Raw genomic sequence first — 13,292 nt, 5'->3', positions numbered from 1 at the left:
TGTCACCCTTGTGGCCTCCCGGGCCCACCTCCTGCAGTTACTTACACTGGAAACCAGCCCCGGCTTTAACGTGCCTCGGATGAGTTATGTGACTGGCCGCGAGGATGATGACAGAACCCTGAGTTTCCTCACTAGAGCCGAGAGCACAAGGCAATCCACACAGGCCCGCGGCCCGGCCCGGCACGCTGAGGACAGCCTCTCATCGGGCCGGCGTTTGGCTTGGCAGCAGGCGCCGTGCACGGCAAGCCGGAACCAGGCCCTGGCCGTGGGCTGACAGCTCTGATTTAAACTATTAGGAAGGCTGGGGATTAAATATTTGTCCAGGTCACTGTAAACTGGGTGGAATTATAAACAGTTCAGAGCGGTAAGTGATGCAGGAAGCCGTCTCCGGATATGGATTTAGGATTTTCCAGCACTCCTCGGGTGGCGGGGTGGGGGGAGCCAGCTGCCTGGGGGTTCCATTGCCCCGCCTCATCAGCGCCTCCTGGAAAACAAGGGTCTGTCTCCTTGGGGAAGGATGGGCTCTGCCCAGCAAGCACTTGCCTTGGTTCTGGGAGGGTTTGGAGACAGCCCTGCCCTGAGGCCAGAGAAGGGGACCCCCGAGACCCCCTGTGGCTCCAGGCAGGTTCTCTGTGGGTGCCTGAGGCTCCGACCCCCAGTGCAGGCACGAGCCTTGCATTGCTTCTGTTCAACAGCATGGAGACACTCCTGCGACTGCAACGCAAGTGCAGGTAAGTTACCAAGGTGAAGAGCTGACTCGCGGAAAAGACGCTGACGCTGGGGGGACTGGGGGCAGGGGGAGAGGGGAAGGCCCAGGGTGAGACGGCTGGATGGCGTCGCCGCCTCGATGGACGTGAGTCTGAGTAGCTCCGGGAGTTGGGGATGGACAGGGAGGCCCGGCGTGCTGCGCTTCACGGGGTCGCAAAGAGTCGGACACGACTGAGCGACTGAACTGAACTGGAGGTCAAGAGTGACGGGACATATGTATACCTATGGCTGATTCATGGTGAGGTATGGAAGAAACCTGGAGAAGGAACTGGCAGCCCGCTCCAGAATTCTTGCCTGGAGGATCCCATGGACAGAGGAGCCTGGCGGGCTACAGTTCAAGGGGTTGTAAACCGTTGGACACGACTGAGCAACTAACACAGGAACGCACGGAAGAAACCATTGCAATGTTGTTAGGTAATTATCCTCTAATTTAAAATATACTCAATAAGTTAAAAAAACAAAAGTTACTAAGGGATGTTCCTGGTGGCACAGAGCACAAGGATCCACCTGCCGGTGTAGGGTGCACAGGCTCTATCCCTGGCCCGGGAAGGTTCCACACGCCTCTGAGCTACTAAGCCCGCGGGCTGCAATGACTGGAGCCGGGGTGCCCAGAACGCAGGCTCCACAGCGAGAGGGGCCAGCGCGTGGGACGCCTGTGCGCCCGAGAGCAGGCGACCCAGCCCGCTGCAGCTAGAAAAAGCCCGTGCGCAGCGATGAAGCCCCCAGAACTAACCAAGCTCCCAACTGACAATTTCCGCCACATTAAAAAACATTCAATGGCTATTAAAAGTATAATTATTTTACTGAAAAAAAAAATCTTGATATTAAAAGGGATCCTCATGGAGTTCCAGGCTGAAGACGTGAACAGATGTTCTCAGGGCTGCTGCAGGGCTGCCAGCCCGGCTTCCCTGAGGCCTGCGCGTCCTCTCCTGTTACACAGAGGCACCACCGGCCCGGGGCAAAGGCCTCCCCAAGGGATGGCCTGTTACGAGTCCTAGACGCGGACTCTTGAGCAAGGGTCTTGAACCTGCTTAGAAGCTTAAGGTAGCACATGAAGCAGGAACTGAAGGCTGCTCTAGGGGAGGGGGCACCTCGTGGTCCAAGCTCCCAGTTCACCTGACACACGCTTGGAAAGGACGTCTTGGAGACGAGCTGCTCATGATAACCTGAGCCAAAGACAGGTGAGAGAAAGGCTCACAGCAGCTGTGATACTGTGACTCGTAAGGAACACGCACTTGGTCATTCGGACGACCCAAACCCATTCCTCATGTGCCTCTGGCCTTCATCCATGGCTCCTGGCTCACAGATCCCGAAACCCCTGGAGTTTCCTGAGTGAGAGCAGCAATGGCAGCATCTTTTACGATATTCGGGCACGTCTGCAGTTCCTGACATCAATCGCTTCGGGGACATAGAGGGGAAACAAGTGCCCTGTCACTCACAACAAGCTCTTTCCACCACGACTGGGTTTCTGTGAACACAGTGAGTTTTGGAAACCGCTTCAGGATGGGGCCTGGTCACCAGGGGCACCAATCACAAATGGAGGGGTGGGACTTTTAGTCCCTCTCCTGGTTTCCAGGCAGTCGGGGAAGAAGGGCTGGAGATCAAATCAATCACCCATGAGTTAATCAATCACGCCTTTGTCAGGGAGTCTCTGTCTGTGTGTTAGCTGCTCAGTCGTATCAGACTCTTTGTGACGCCATGGACTGTAGCCCTCAGGCTCCTCTGTCCGTGGAAGTCTCCTGGCAAGAATACTGGCGTGGATTGTCATTCCCTTCTCTAGGATCTTCCCGCCCCAGGGATCAAACCCTGGTCTCCCGCATTGCAGGCAGATTCTTTACCGTCTGAGTCACCAGGGAAGCCCAAGGAAGTCTCCGTGAAACCCCACAAAAGATGGGAATCAGAGAGCTTCCAGGCTGAGAAACCAACCGGCTGCCAGGGGCCACCATGCAGGGCCCCAAAACTCCATCAGGACAGCAGACCTTGCTTGAGACCTCACCCTGTGGATCTCTTCAGTCTGGCTGTTGATCTGAAATGTTTAAACGTCTGCTGCAATAAACCTGCAGGCTAATGAGTAAATGGGTTTCTCTGGGTTCGGTGAGCAGCTCTAATAAATTAATGGACCCCAAGGAAGAGTCGTAGGGACCTCTGATGTGTAGCCAGTAGCTCAGAAGCGCAGGTGACAACCTGGACTCGCCACCGGAGTCTGAAGGTGTGTCTCGGGGGGGCGGGCAGGCTGCCGTTTGGGACTGAGCCCGGGATGCGCAGCCTGGCACTGTCTCCAGGTAGAGTGACGGGCAGGACACTCTCCTGGGGTCCACAACGGTTGTTGGTGGCATGGGGCATCACCCCCACCCCTGCCAAGATGGCACTGGGTGTGGAACCCAGAAAAGTAGCGTCTGTCAAATGTTAATGGGCACGTAAATTACTTGGAGACTTTTATGAAATGGGGGTCTCAATTTGGTAGGTCAGGGCGGGGCCCTTGCTCTCTGGATCTATGCCCAGCTCTGCGGTCCACAGCGCTGATGCAGGGCCCTCCTGCACTGGACTGCGGGCAGAAAGGTGCCACCGAGCTGCAGAGGACGAGCCTCTCGGCGAGCCTGCCTGCCCCGCCAGGCTTGCAGGACCACAGCGACAGGGAACAGAGCAGAGCAAGGCTTCTTGCAACATCCAAGGAGCCTGAGGTGCAGGGAAGCGCTGAGTCCTGAGGATGAGGAGGGTGAGGCCAAGCCTGCAGCCACCTGGTCCCAGCACGGCCGGGAGCAGGCGGCATTCAGCCACAGGTAGCTCAAACAGCATCTATTTGGAAATGTGAAGTCTGCTTAGGTGGTGAATGAGAACCGAACCAGCTCACCCTAAAGACCGGCACCCCACAACTTCCTCTACGGAAGTCTCTGACAGCCATCCCGGAGAGCTCTGAGCTTGGCTGTGAATGACTACGAAGACAGACTCATTCATCTGAGTTAACGTGTGGGAACAAAGCCGGAAGGAACAACGAACCCAGGGATGATGGGAACCGAGACACAACCTATCTGTCATGGGCAGAAGGGACAGAGTCCAAAACGCGGGTCCACAGGGAAAACCTCGTTTTAAGCAAGATCAACCACACAGAAACAGAACGGGAAATCCCTGGACCGTCAATAGTTCACGGGAAAGAGGCGGGAGCAGGGGCGCCAGCCCAGCCAACCGCACGCCTGCGGGGCGCCCGCCAAGTGGCAGGGGACCCACCCTGGAGAGCAGGTTCTCTCCTGATGCCACTTCCTGCAGAGGCTGACACGAAGGAAGTGGGCTACCCCCCAGGGCCGCGCGCCCCGGGGTGCCACCAAGGAGGGCAGCACAGGGTGTCCTGTCGGGTTGGGAGATGCCCTCTGAACTCCTCTAACGTGCAGACGCTGTGCCTCACGCAGGCTGTGGACTGCTTTAGCCAGACACGCTCGTTTTTTTTCTGAATGAGATGAACAGACACTCGGGGGGGTCTGGAGAGTGCCCTGCTTGGGTTTGGAGTGGACGATGCTGCTGACTGTCCTTCCCTTGCGACCCCGTGTCCCTGGGGCACTGCTGGGGGTGGGGGGGCCGGAGCGGAGCAGAGAGGAGATGTGACCACGAGGCAGCTGCGGGGGGAGGCTGGTGACTGGTTCGGAGACTGACGCAGGCTCTCCTCCTTCTGAAGCCCTGCAGCTTCCAGCTCAGCCGCTTCTCTCCTTCTGGGGACTCTGACGGCCACCCCCCAGCGGCCTGGTGCTCAGACCCCCTGGCCGCCATCACTGCTCACGCTGCCCACACCGACCCCCCCGCAAAACTATGAAAAGCTGCCCGATTTCACTTCAGGAAACTGACTCCCCCTGTTCGTCTAACTCCACCCACAGGTAGTCTCGTGACCCTGGCCCCCGGAAGTGATTCTGTTCTGGACAAGCAGCCCGAGCCAGCAGGGAGACGCTCTCCCCCAGGATGGCCAGAGGCTGCCAGGCGCCCCCATGCAGAGATTCGGGGTCCTGCCCACATCACGTGTGTCTTAGACCCCGCTGGGCTGGACGACGACGGGACTGCACAAGTACGTGAGCTGACTTGTTCCTGTTTTCGCTTAAGCTGGTTTTTACTTCTGCCACCTGCGGGCAGAAGTCACAATTAAGAAATGAATCCATTCGAAAATGTAACCAGCAGCACAGCATGTCCCAAACATCACAGGAGCATCTTACCACAAATACCTTGACCCAAGGGAAAAAAATCTCCTGTGACTGAGTCTCAGCAATCACCCACAGGCCTGCGGGGGGACCCCATTAGTCACAGAGGCCGCCCCGGACCCTGTGGGGGCGGCTGCCCACGCATCTCCACACACAGCCAGCGCTGGGGGCTGGCCCGGGCACTGCCCACCCACTCTACCTGTCTGGTAAGGCTGCCTCCGAGGTTCATGGTGCCAGAGCCGGACTTGTTGGTTTGCAGCCACAGCATCACCGTGGAGGTCAGCTTGTAATGGGCGGTGCGACCACTGGACTTCTCCTGCAGGACGAGACAGAGATCAGAACCTCGCGTGTGACCCTCAGCTGAGCCCCAAGGGGTCCCTGAATTCAGGTCATTCGAGCCTTCCCTTCCTAAGACCTCACCGTGACGTGACCTTCTAAAGATCCCAAACAGCTTTTAAATTTAGGGCTCAATCTGCAATCGTGTACCCCAGTCCTCCGGGGATCTTTCTCATCCGCGACGACTGCACTCCCGCCTTGCCTCTGTCCATGTGGCCGCGGGCACTTGCAGGAAGCAGCAGGTTTACACATCACAGCATCCCCTCATCACTCAGCATCCCCAGGGCAGCCGCGGGGGAGCCTCACCTGCACTTCCACCACGTGGATGGAGTCCCAGCAGCCTTTGATCTTCTTTGAGCCATCTCCAGCCTTCTTTATGAGGATCACTCCAGCAAAACCATGATCCAGATCCCAGAGGTAGACAGATGAGACACCACCTTCAAAATACCTGCAGGAAACAGGCCCACGTCTTGTTAAATGTTAAGCCCATCAAACTGCAGATTACCGCCCCAGGTCCCGGAGGGGGCACGTTGGCCCAGAGTCGTCTGGACGTCCGTCTGGGTTTACAGGCCCTCCCTATGGGGGCGCCACGGGTGGTTCGTGGCTGGGTCCTGCGTGTCTGCTGGGCAGGGGAGAGGGTGCTGCGCCCTCTGGGGCCAGGGAGCGGGTCACAGAAGGAGCACAGAGCGAGGAGTCCTGAGCTGACTCTGAGCTTGAGCTGCCCCCGACACTAGCTCTGCGGCCTCTGCCAAGCTGGCTCAACGCCTCCAGGCTTCACATCACTTTCAGAGGAAGGATCCACTAACGTGTGTGACGTCTAACAGACACTCAACGGGGCTCACTACTATTGAGTCATCGTTACAGTCTGATATTCCTATCTTTGGGGATGGTTACTTTACAGGTAAAAAAGAAGAGGGGAAAAAAAAAAAATACCCACAGCAACAACGGCCCAAACTCCTCCCGCTGAGAGCAGATAGGGCTCTCCTCCCCTCCGGGATGCTCCAGGGCCTGCACACCCCTGGGGTCTATGGGTCTTTCAGAGCACCGGCTGCGACAATGAGGCTGGAACTCAGCCTCCTCTGCAGGTCTGCGGTAATACTGAATCAGAGCTCCTGCTGCTGCTGCTGCTGAGTCGCTTCAGTCGTGCGACCCCAGAGACGGCAGCCCACCAGGCCCCCCCGTCCCTGGGATCCTCCAGGCAAGAACACTGGAGTGGGTTGCCATTGCCTTCTCCAATGCATGAAAGTGAAAAGTGAAAGTGAAGACGCTCAGTCGTGTCGGACTCTTAACGACCCCATGGACTGCAGCCCACCAGGCTCCTCCGTCCATGGGATTTTCCAGGCAAGAGTACTGGAGTGGGGCACCACTGCCTTCTCCGATCAGAGCTCCTAATTCAGCTCAAATGCAAGAGGCTAAGAAAAGGCCAGAAGAGCCAAGAAAATCAGGAGAGGATCCCAAGTCCAAGGGCACAAGGCAGCGGCTGTGCATGCAGGTCTGAGGGACGCGGGAAGCAGAGGCTGCGTGCAGCGCCTCCCAACTAAGACCCGGGAAGAGCTCAGCTCTGGCGGCTCACGCATCCTCTCCTGGGAAGTCTGCGGCCTCTCTGACCTCAATAAACCCCGTGTGGATGGTGTGGCAGGCACGTTCCAGGTCCCAGCAGGGCCTGGGCCACGCACGGCCTCAGACGCAACAGCAGGGCAGGCGCCGAAACACGTGGGCGGGGCGTCAGGCGGACGGGGGTCCCCATCCCGGCCCGCCAGTCACCAGCTGTGCCGTGCGCCTACCCGCCCAACGACGACTCATCCACAGCAACGGCCTCGGTCTCCTTACGACACAAGGACACTGTCTACTCTACAGGACTGTTCAGAGATAAAAACAATATGCGAGGACTGCCCCGGTGGTCCCGTGGGTGAGAACCCACCTGCCAACACAGGAGACACGGGTTCAATGCCTGGTCCAGGAAGATGACCTGGCTCCTCCCACGAGCCGCAGGGGAACTAAGCCCGAGCACCCCAGCTACCAAGCCCACAGGCCCCGGGGCCGGAGCAGCCACTGCAGTGAGAAGCAGCGCACCAGAGAGAAGCCTCCGCGCGCTGCAGCTAGAGAGAGCCCGGGGCTGCAGCTAGAGAGAGCCCGGGGGCAGCAACAAGACCCAGCGCGACCAGACACAGACGCTTCACAGGAGGAGACACCGGCCAAAGACGATCTCAGCAACAAGTAAGGAAAGCAAGCGTCTCTGTGAATTACGCCTCGATGACGGTGTTACATAACGACCATATAAATGGTAAACAGTGCTCTTTAGAGAATGCATGTGATGGGTGTGCAAGAACTCTTTGTATTCTTGCCTGGATAACTTTGCTATAAATCTGAAACTCTTTCAGACTGAAAGTTTTTGCACAGAGGCCCCAGCGTGCAATCCACGCCAGGGTAAAACCAGGAGACCAGCGGACAGAAGAGGCAGGCGCCCCGTGCTGCTGAGCTGCAGGCCCCCGCCCCACCGCTTGGGCCCAGCGCAGCCCCCTGGGCTGGGTGCCCGCGGCTCCCCAGAGCCCACCCTGCCAGGACCCCCAGGCAGGCGCTCCCATGCTGCAGGCCCTGGGGTGGCCCGGTCCCCCCGCTCAGGCCCAGCGCGGCCCCCTGGGCTGGGTGCCTGCAGCTCCCCAGAGTTCATCCTGCCAGGGCCCCTCAGGCAGGCTGCCCCTGCCGCTCATCCTGTGCTACCCACGCATCTAACTGTCAGCTGAGACTCACGGCTTCATGTCCCCTGGCGAGCCGACCGCGAGGAGGGGACTGACGGCAGGAGGACATTTGGGGTGCCGGCCCCCGGGCTGAATGTCAGTCAGAAGACCGAGGCTGGGGCGGACTCCGGCTCCAGGCCAGGACGGCGGTGCAGGGAAAGCGCAGGAGAAGGGAGAGAGCTGCTTGGGGGGCCCAGTGATCTCCAGGAAACCGGCCGGCGCCGGGCACTCGGGGACCCCTCTCAGGATGGCTCTCTCTCTTGTTCTAGGTCTCTCTCTGAACCCAAAGAGGGTAAGGCTTCTGGCTCAGAGCCCGAGATGCCTCCTCCGCCCACAGGGCCACCTGGATCTGGCCCGGCCTGCAGCGGGCTGGGTGCACACAGGGCCCCCCTGGATTGCCCGGCCCTCATGCAGGCGGGCAGAAGGCACGTCTTTCCAGGGCCCTGCCCGCTCGCTCTCCTGGGTTTTACCCCCTCCCCCCCACCGCATCCACCAGGAAGCAGAGCAGTGCCACTGGGCAGGAGTGGGCAGCCCACAGCAGACCTGCCGACACCCGTCCTGGCGGGACAGGCGGCTGGCTTCCAGCGCACGGTTTCCCTTCTTGTCTGCATGTCGGGAGAGCAGCCCCACATCAAAAGGGAAAAAAACGACACCTTTTAAAATGCGGCTTTTCCGGCGCATAGCCTCTGGCCTCACCTGCCCCCCAGACCAGAGTGCTGTTCTCCGTGCTGGGGCTCGGGGCAGGGCAGGGCAGGCCATGCTGGGAGGGAGCCGGCTGAGGGCCTGGCAGATAGATAGCCCTCGCCCACACCACCCAGCGAGCAGTTCAGAAGCACCAGGCGGTCTGTGGTCGAGCCCTCAGTCCCCTCCCTGGGATCCCTGTTTTCTTCCAGCGGCGTCTGACACAGAAGGCGGAACCGGCCGCTCCTACTCCTGGCTCCCCCTGGGGGCGGCGTCTCCCTGGCATCTCCACTGCCCCGTGGGCCACCCTGGCCAGGGTCCTTTATGTTCACGACTTGGGGACACACGAGGGCAGGGCAAGCTCGAGTCTGGTCTCATGGGGGTTACTATTCTTTCCTCCAAATTAAAAAAAAAAAAATAATCGTTACAACATTGTTCTATAAAAGAGAAGTTTAACATCTAGCCCCCAACACCATAAATCAACGTTTCCCATAAGCCTCATTTTTCCAAACCCTGCTCTGGTCTACGTCCAGACGCTTGCTTGCATGTAACTGGAAGCACAGCAAGGGGACTGCGCTGGGCGTGGCTTTTCCCCACTCGGCCGGAGTCGCCCGTACCTTCAGGGGCCACGTGACCGCCAGAACTGTTTTTTTTTTTTTAAATTTCTTTCTTTGACTGCGTCGGGTCTTAGTTGCAGCATGTGGGATCTACTTCCTTGACCAGGGGTCGAACCCCTGGCCCCCTGCGTTGGGAGCATGGAGCCTTAGCCACTGGACCACCAGGGAAGTCCCCAGAACTGGTTTTAACAGCGGGGACGGTATTATGGTGGGTGGTGTCCGAATTTACAGTCCCTCTGACTTTTGATAAAGCAGCGATGGCAGCTGCACCCCAGGGGCCACGGTTCCTCGTGCACTCAAGCTCGGACTTGCATTCCACTCTGCCTAAAGGGACCTCCGGGGATGTGTGTGGCTGCAAGTCTCAACCTGACGCTCGAGGGCAGAAGGTGCAGGGACGAGAGAGCAGGCAGGGCTGGCTCAGCACCGCCCAGAACGCCGGCCGCTGGGGGAAGGTGCCTGCGGGGCACAGACAGCCTGCGCCCCGCAGTTTATGGCCCAGCTCTGAGCGCGAAGCATTAATTAAAGAAGGGACCTCAACAGGTTTCCGGAAACTCATTCCTACCTACCTTACTTTGATCATAATGACATGAAACGGGGGAGGAAAAAAATAATTTTTATGTGGTTCACATTTATGAGTTTTTACAGAAAGGCTTTTGTGGGTATTTTAAGAATGTGCTAAAATGTTGTCTGAAACCACATAAAGCCATCTGAGGAGCCGCCCGCCAGAACTAACAGCGCGCACATGGAAGCACTTTAACCGGCCTTTGTATATTTAATAAGTCAAATAGTATTAATATTGTTTAAATGCTAGCATGCCATTTCAACAAGGCGGCTCCGCCATCGCCGGGGACGTGAATGGGGTTCGCCTGGCGGTCTGTGCTCTGACTTGGCTCCGTTGGGGACACTGGGGACCCCATCACAGGATCGCGGCCACAGCCCCACTGAGCTGGGCTCGACGGAAATGGTCCCCAGTCAAGTGGGCCGCCTGGGGAGCATCGTTAAAACGTGGATGCCCCAAACTGAACCCCTTGGGCGTCTCTCAGGCCTTCAGGGAGCGAGGGCTGAAACCCACACACGTGGTAAGGCTCAGTCAGTCGGCGGGGACACGGTGAAGAAGCCGCCGTGGAAAGATGGGCCAGGAAACCCCGGGCCCTTCAGATCCCAGGATCATCAGGAGTAGGGGATGGGAGAGCAGCCCAGACCGGCCCAGTAACGAGAGGAAAACGCGGCTTTGCAGTCCGCTCGAGAGGGAGCGCCGTCAACCATGGGCTCCAGTCTCCGTGGCTTTCAAGACCGCCCCAGCCAAGATGGACGTTTCTTAAGGCAAAGGTAGCCATGCAGAGCTCAGACAGCAGGGACTACAGTCAGGGGGCACTTGGGCTGGCTCTGTAAGTCCCACCGTCTGAAAAACACCATGCTGACTACAACCAGGTTTTATAAACTTCAAAAAGGCCGAGACTCCAGGAGCTGGGAGTCGTAGGCAAGCGCCCGGGTGGAGGGCCACTGACCTGCACAGCCAGCTGTGGTGGCGCGCCTGGGCGGGTGGCCTCTTTATCAGTGAGCCCCTGCACCCGGGTCAGTGAAGCGCCCCAGGCAGCCGTGACTCCGTTCTCCCCAGAGAGCCATTCCTCCCCCTGAAATGCCCTCCTCCACTGGGCCAAAGTCAGGGTCACACATACAGATTCTATGACCGAAAGTCTCCAACCTCAGGACTTCTGAGGAGGAGAAGAGAAAAGGGGAAAAATATAATACTTCACTCTCAAAATGATCTACTTCACCGAAGAAAGGAATAAGAAACAACCACCTATTCTGGCTCCCTGAGCTTTATGGGGTGTTTGAGGCTGAGGTATGCATGGAGACGGGGATAGAAACTCGGCTCAGGAATCTGGGCTGTGACCCGCCTGGGCCAACATGGGGCCGCGCGTGTAACAGGAAAGGCAGGACCGGACGGGCTTCGAGGCTGGCCTCCCTCCCTCCCGTCAAATCGCCTCCTGGGAGCCGGGCTGGACTCAGCTCTAACGCAGAGGCCCCAGCAAGTGACGATCACACACCACGACCCGCACGCAAGAGCCACGGCCGGCACAGCTCTGCGGGCACAGGCCCTCCGCGGCTTCACTCCGACGTGCGGGCCTTCAGCCGGGAGCGGGCGAGGCTGTGGGTCTCTGGCAGGGCGATGACCACCCCCCACCCCGGAGGCGGAGGACGCGGGTCACCCCCAGACCCAGACTGGTCAGGGGAGGGGCCAGCACTAGGCCCCGCCCCCAGGTGCTGGGCTGAGCGCTGCACAAGCAGGCTTCCTTAAGGAAAGCCAGGAGGAACACGAGGGGGACGCATGGGGTGCCCGTGTGGTGTGCTCATTCCTCAGAAACGCTGGCCCTGACGACGCTCCAGGATCTGGAGGCTGCGGGAGGGCTGGTGTGAGGGCGGCTCCGAGAGCCGTGGTGCAGCCTCCTAACCCCTCGTCACGTGCACTGGCTCACACACCTCCAGGGATGGTCGGTTCTGCCAGGGTTTTCAGGACCCCTGCCCGCGGCCTCAGGACAGGTGTGTGGCAGAAACGCCTGCAGCACACACAGGCGCGGACAGGCGGACGGGCTCGGGCTCGCGCTGCTGTGACGCCGGGCGCCGACGGGCGGACGGGCTCGGGCTCGCGCTGCTGTGACGCCGGGCGCTCGGCGGGCACAGCTGGGCGGACGGGCTCGGGCTCGCGCTGCTGTGACGCCGGGCGCCGACGGGCGGACGGGCTCGGGCTCGGGCTGTGACACCGGGCGCCGATGGGCGGGCGGGCTCGGGCTCACGCTGCTGTGACGCCGGGCGCTCGGCGGGCACAGCTGGGCGGAGGCTGTGGCGCTCTACAGCCTCTTTACAAGGCTTGTGCTTCTGTCCAGGAAGAGGGATGATGAAGGCCTCGCCAGGAACAACGGCCCTCGGCTCTGACCGCGCCCCCGGGGAGACATGGACAGTCAAGGTCTTCCGGAGTTTCAGAGCCACTGCCCGAAGCCTGCCAGCTGTGTCACGGGGTTTGCGTAGGTTATCTTAGAGTTAAGATCACGGACACCCAGGGAGAGAAAGGAACGCAGCCGGGTCACACAGCAGAGGAGGCGGAGCTGGCGGGGCCCCAGAGCCGTGCCCTGTTCCACTGGCCTGGGTTCAGCCTGTGACGATGGACTCAAGTAAGCTCACCACCCCCACGCAGATGTTTCAAGGTGGATGAGCAAAAAGGGCAGGGAGGAAGGGGTCTCCAGGAGTCAGGCGGCGCTGAGCACCCCACACAGGAACTCTGGAAAGGAGGGCCTCCCACTCGCAGGGGGTGGCAGGGGCTGCTGGCTGAGCCTCTGTGAGACCACCGCCCTGGGCCCCTGCACAGAACTGCTTCCCAGGGAGCCCGGGAGGACCAGGGAGGTCCACCGCCAGCGGGAGCAGATCCTCGCTTCACCCCAACACGCGCAGCCACGAAGCCCGACGCACGACCCTGGAGGCGGCGGTCCCTGGCGCTGACCGGGATCTGTCTATAAATGGAGTCGCTCTCTGCATGCTCCTGTCTTCCATTTAACTTTCTTCCAGCAGATGACAATCAATGAGTGCCAGGGCACGCAGGCCCTGGGCACAGCCTCAGGACCAGGCAAAGGGGACCGAGTGGCTGGGCTGTCACTGGGCTCCATGCTGGGAGCAGTGGGCGGCCGTCTGGACCCTGCCTGCAGGGGCTCCGGGCACCTCCGCTGACGACCGCACCTCAGAAACTTACACCACGAGAGCAGGAAGCACTCAACTCCCCCCAGGGTGGACGGGCTTCTCCCCGCTTGCCTCCCACACCATCAGAGCAGTGCAGCTGAGGTGACCCTGACCTCCCTTAGCTGCTTCCTGCACCTCACCCCAGCCCAGGTCCGCAGGCAGGGCGGGTTCTGAGAGACCCTCCGATGGACGCGTGGCTGAAGACACAAAGAACGTATGTGGAAACTCAAACACTAACTATG

The 13,292-nt window shown here is 59.7% G+C and overlaps 1 protein-coding gene across 1 annotated transcript in view; it reads right to left on the bottom strand.

The window, feature by feature from the left end:
• The window catches only part of CAPZB (capping actin protein of muscle Z-line subunit beta), a 138,891-nt gene that overhangs the window by 12,226 nt on the left and 113,373 nt on the right, over positions 1–13,292 (bottom strand). The window contains exons 5-6 of the mRNA XM_052661088.1: positions 5,589–5,730; positions 5,146–5,262 (exon numbers count right to left, since the gene is read on the bottom strand). Coding sequence (XP_052517048.1) covers positions 5,146–5,262; positions 5,589–5,730 — 259 coding nt within the window. The remainder of the gene's footprint in view (positions 1–5,145; positions 5,263–5,588; positions 5,731–13,292) is intronic.

Source organism: Budorcas taxicolor, chromosome 2 (assembly GCF_023091745.1).
Source record: "Budorcas taxicolor isolate Tak-1 chromosome 2, Takin1.1, whole genome shotgun sequence".
In the NCBI taxonomy this organism is placed as follows: domain Eukaryota; kingdom Metazoa; phylum Chordata; class Mammalia; order Artiodactyla; family Bovidae; genus Budorcas; species Budorcas taxicolor.
This window is presented reverse-complemented; position numbering and strand designations above follow the sequence as displayed.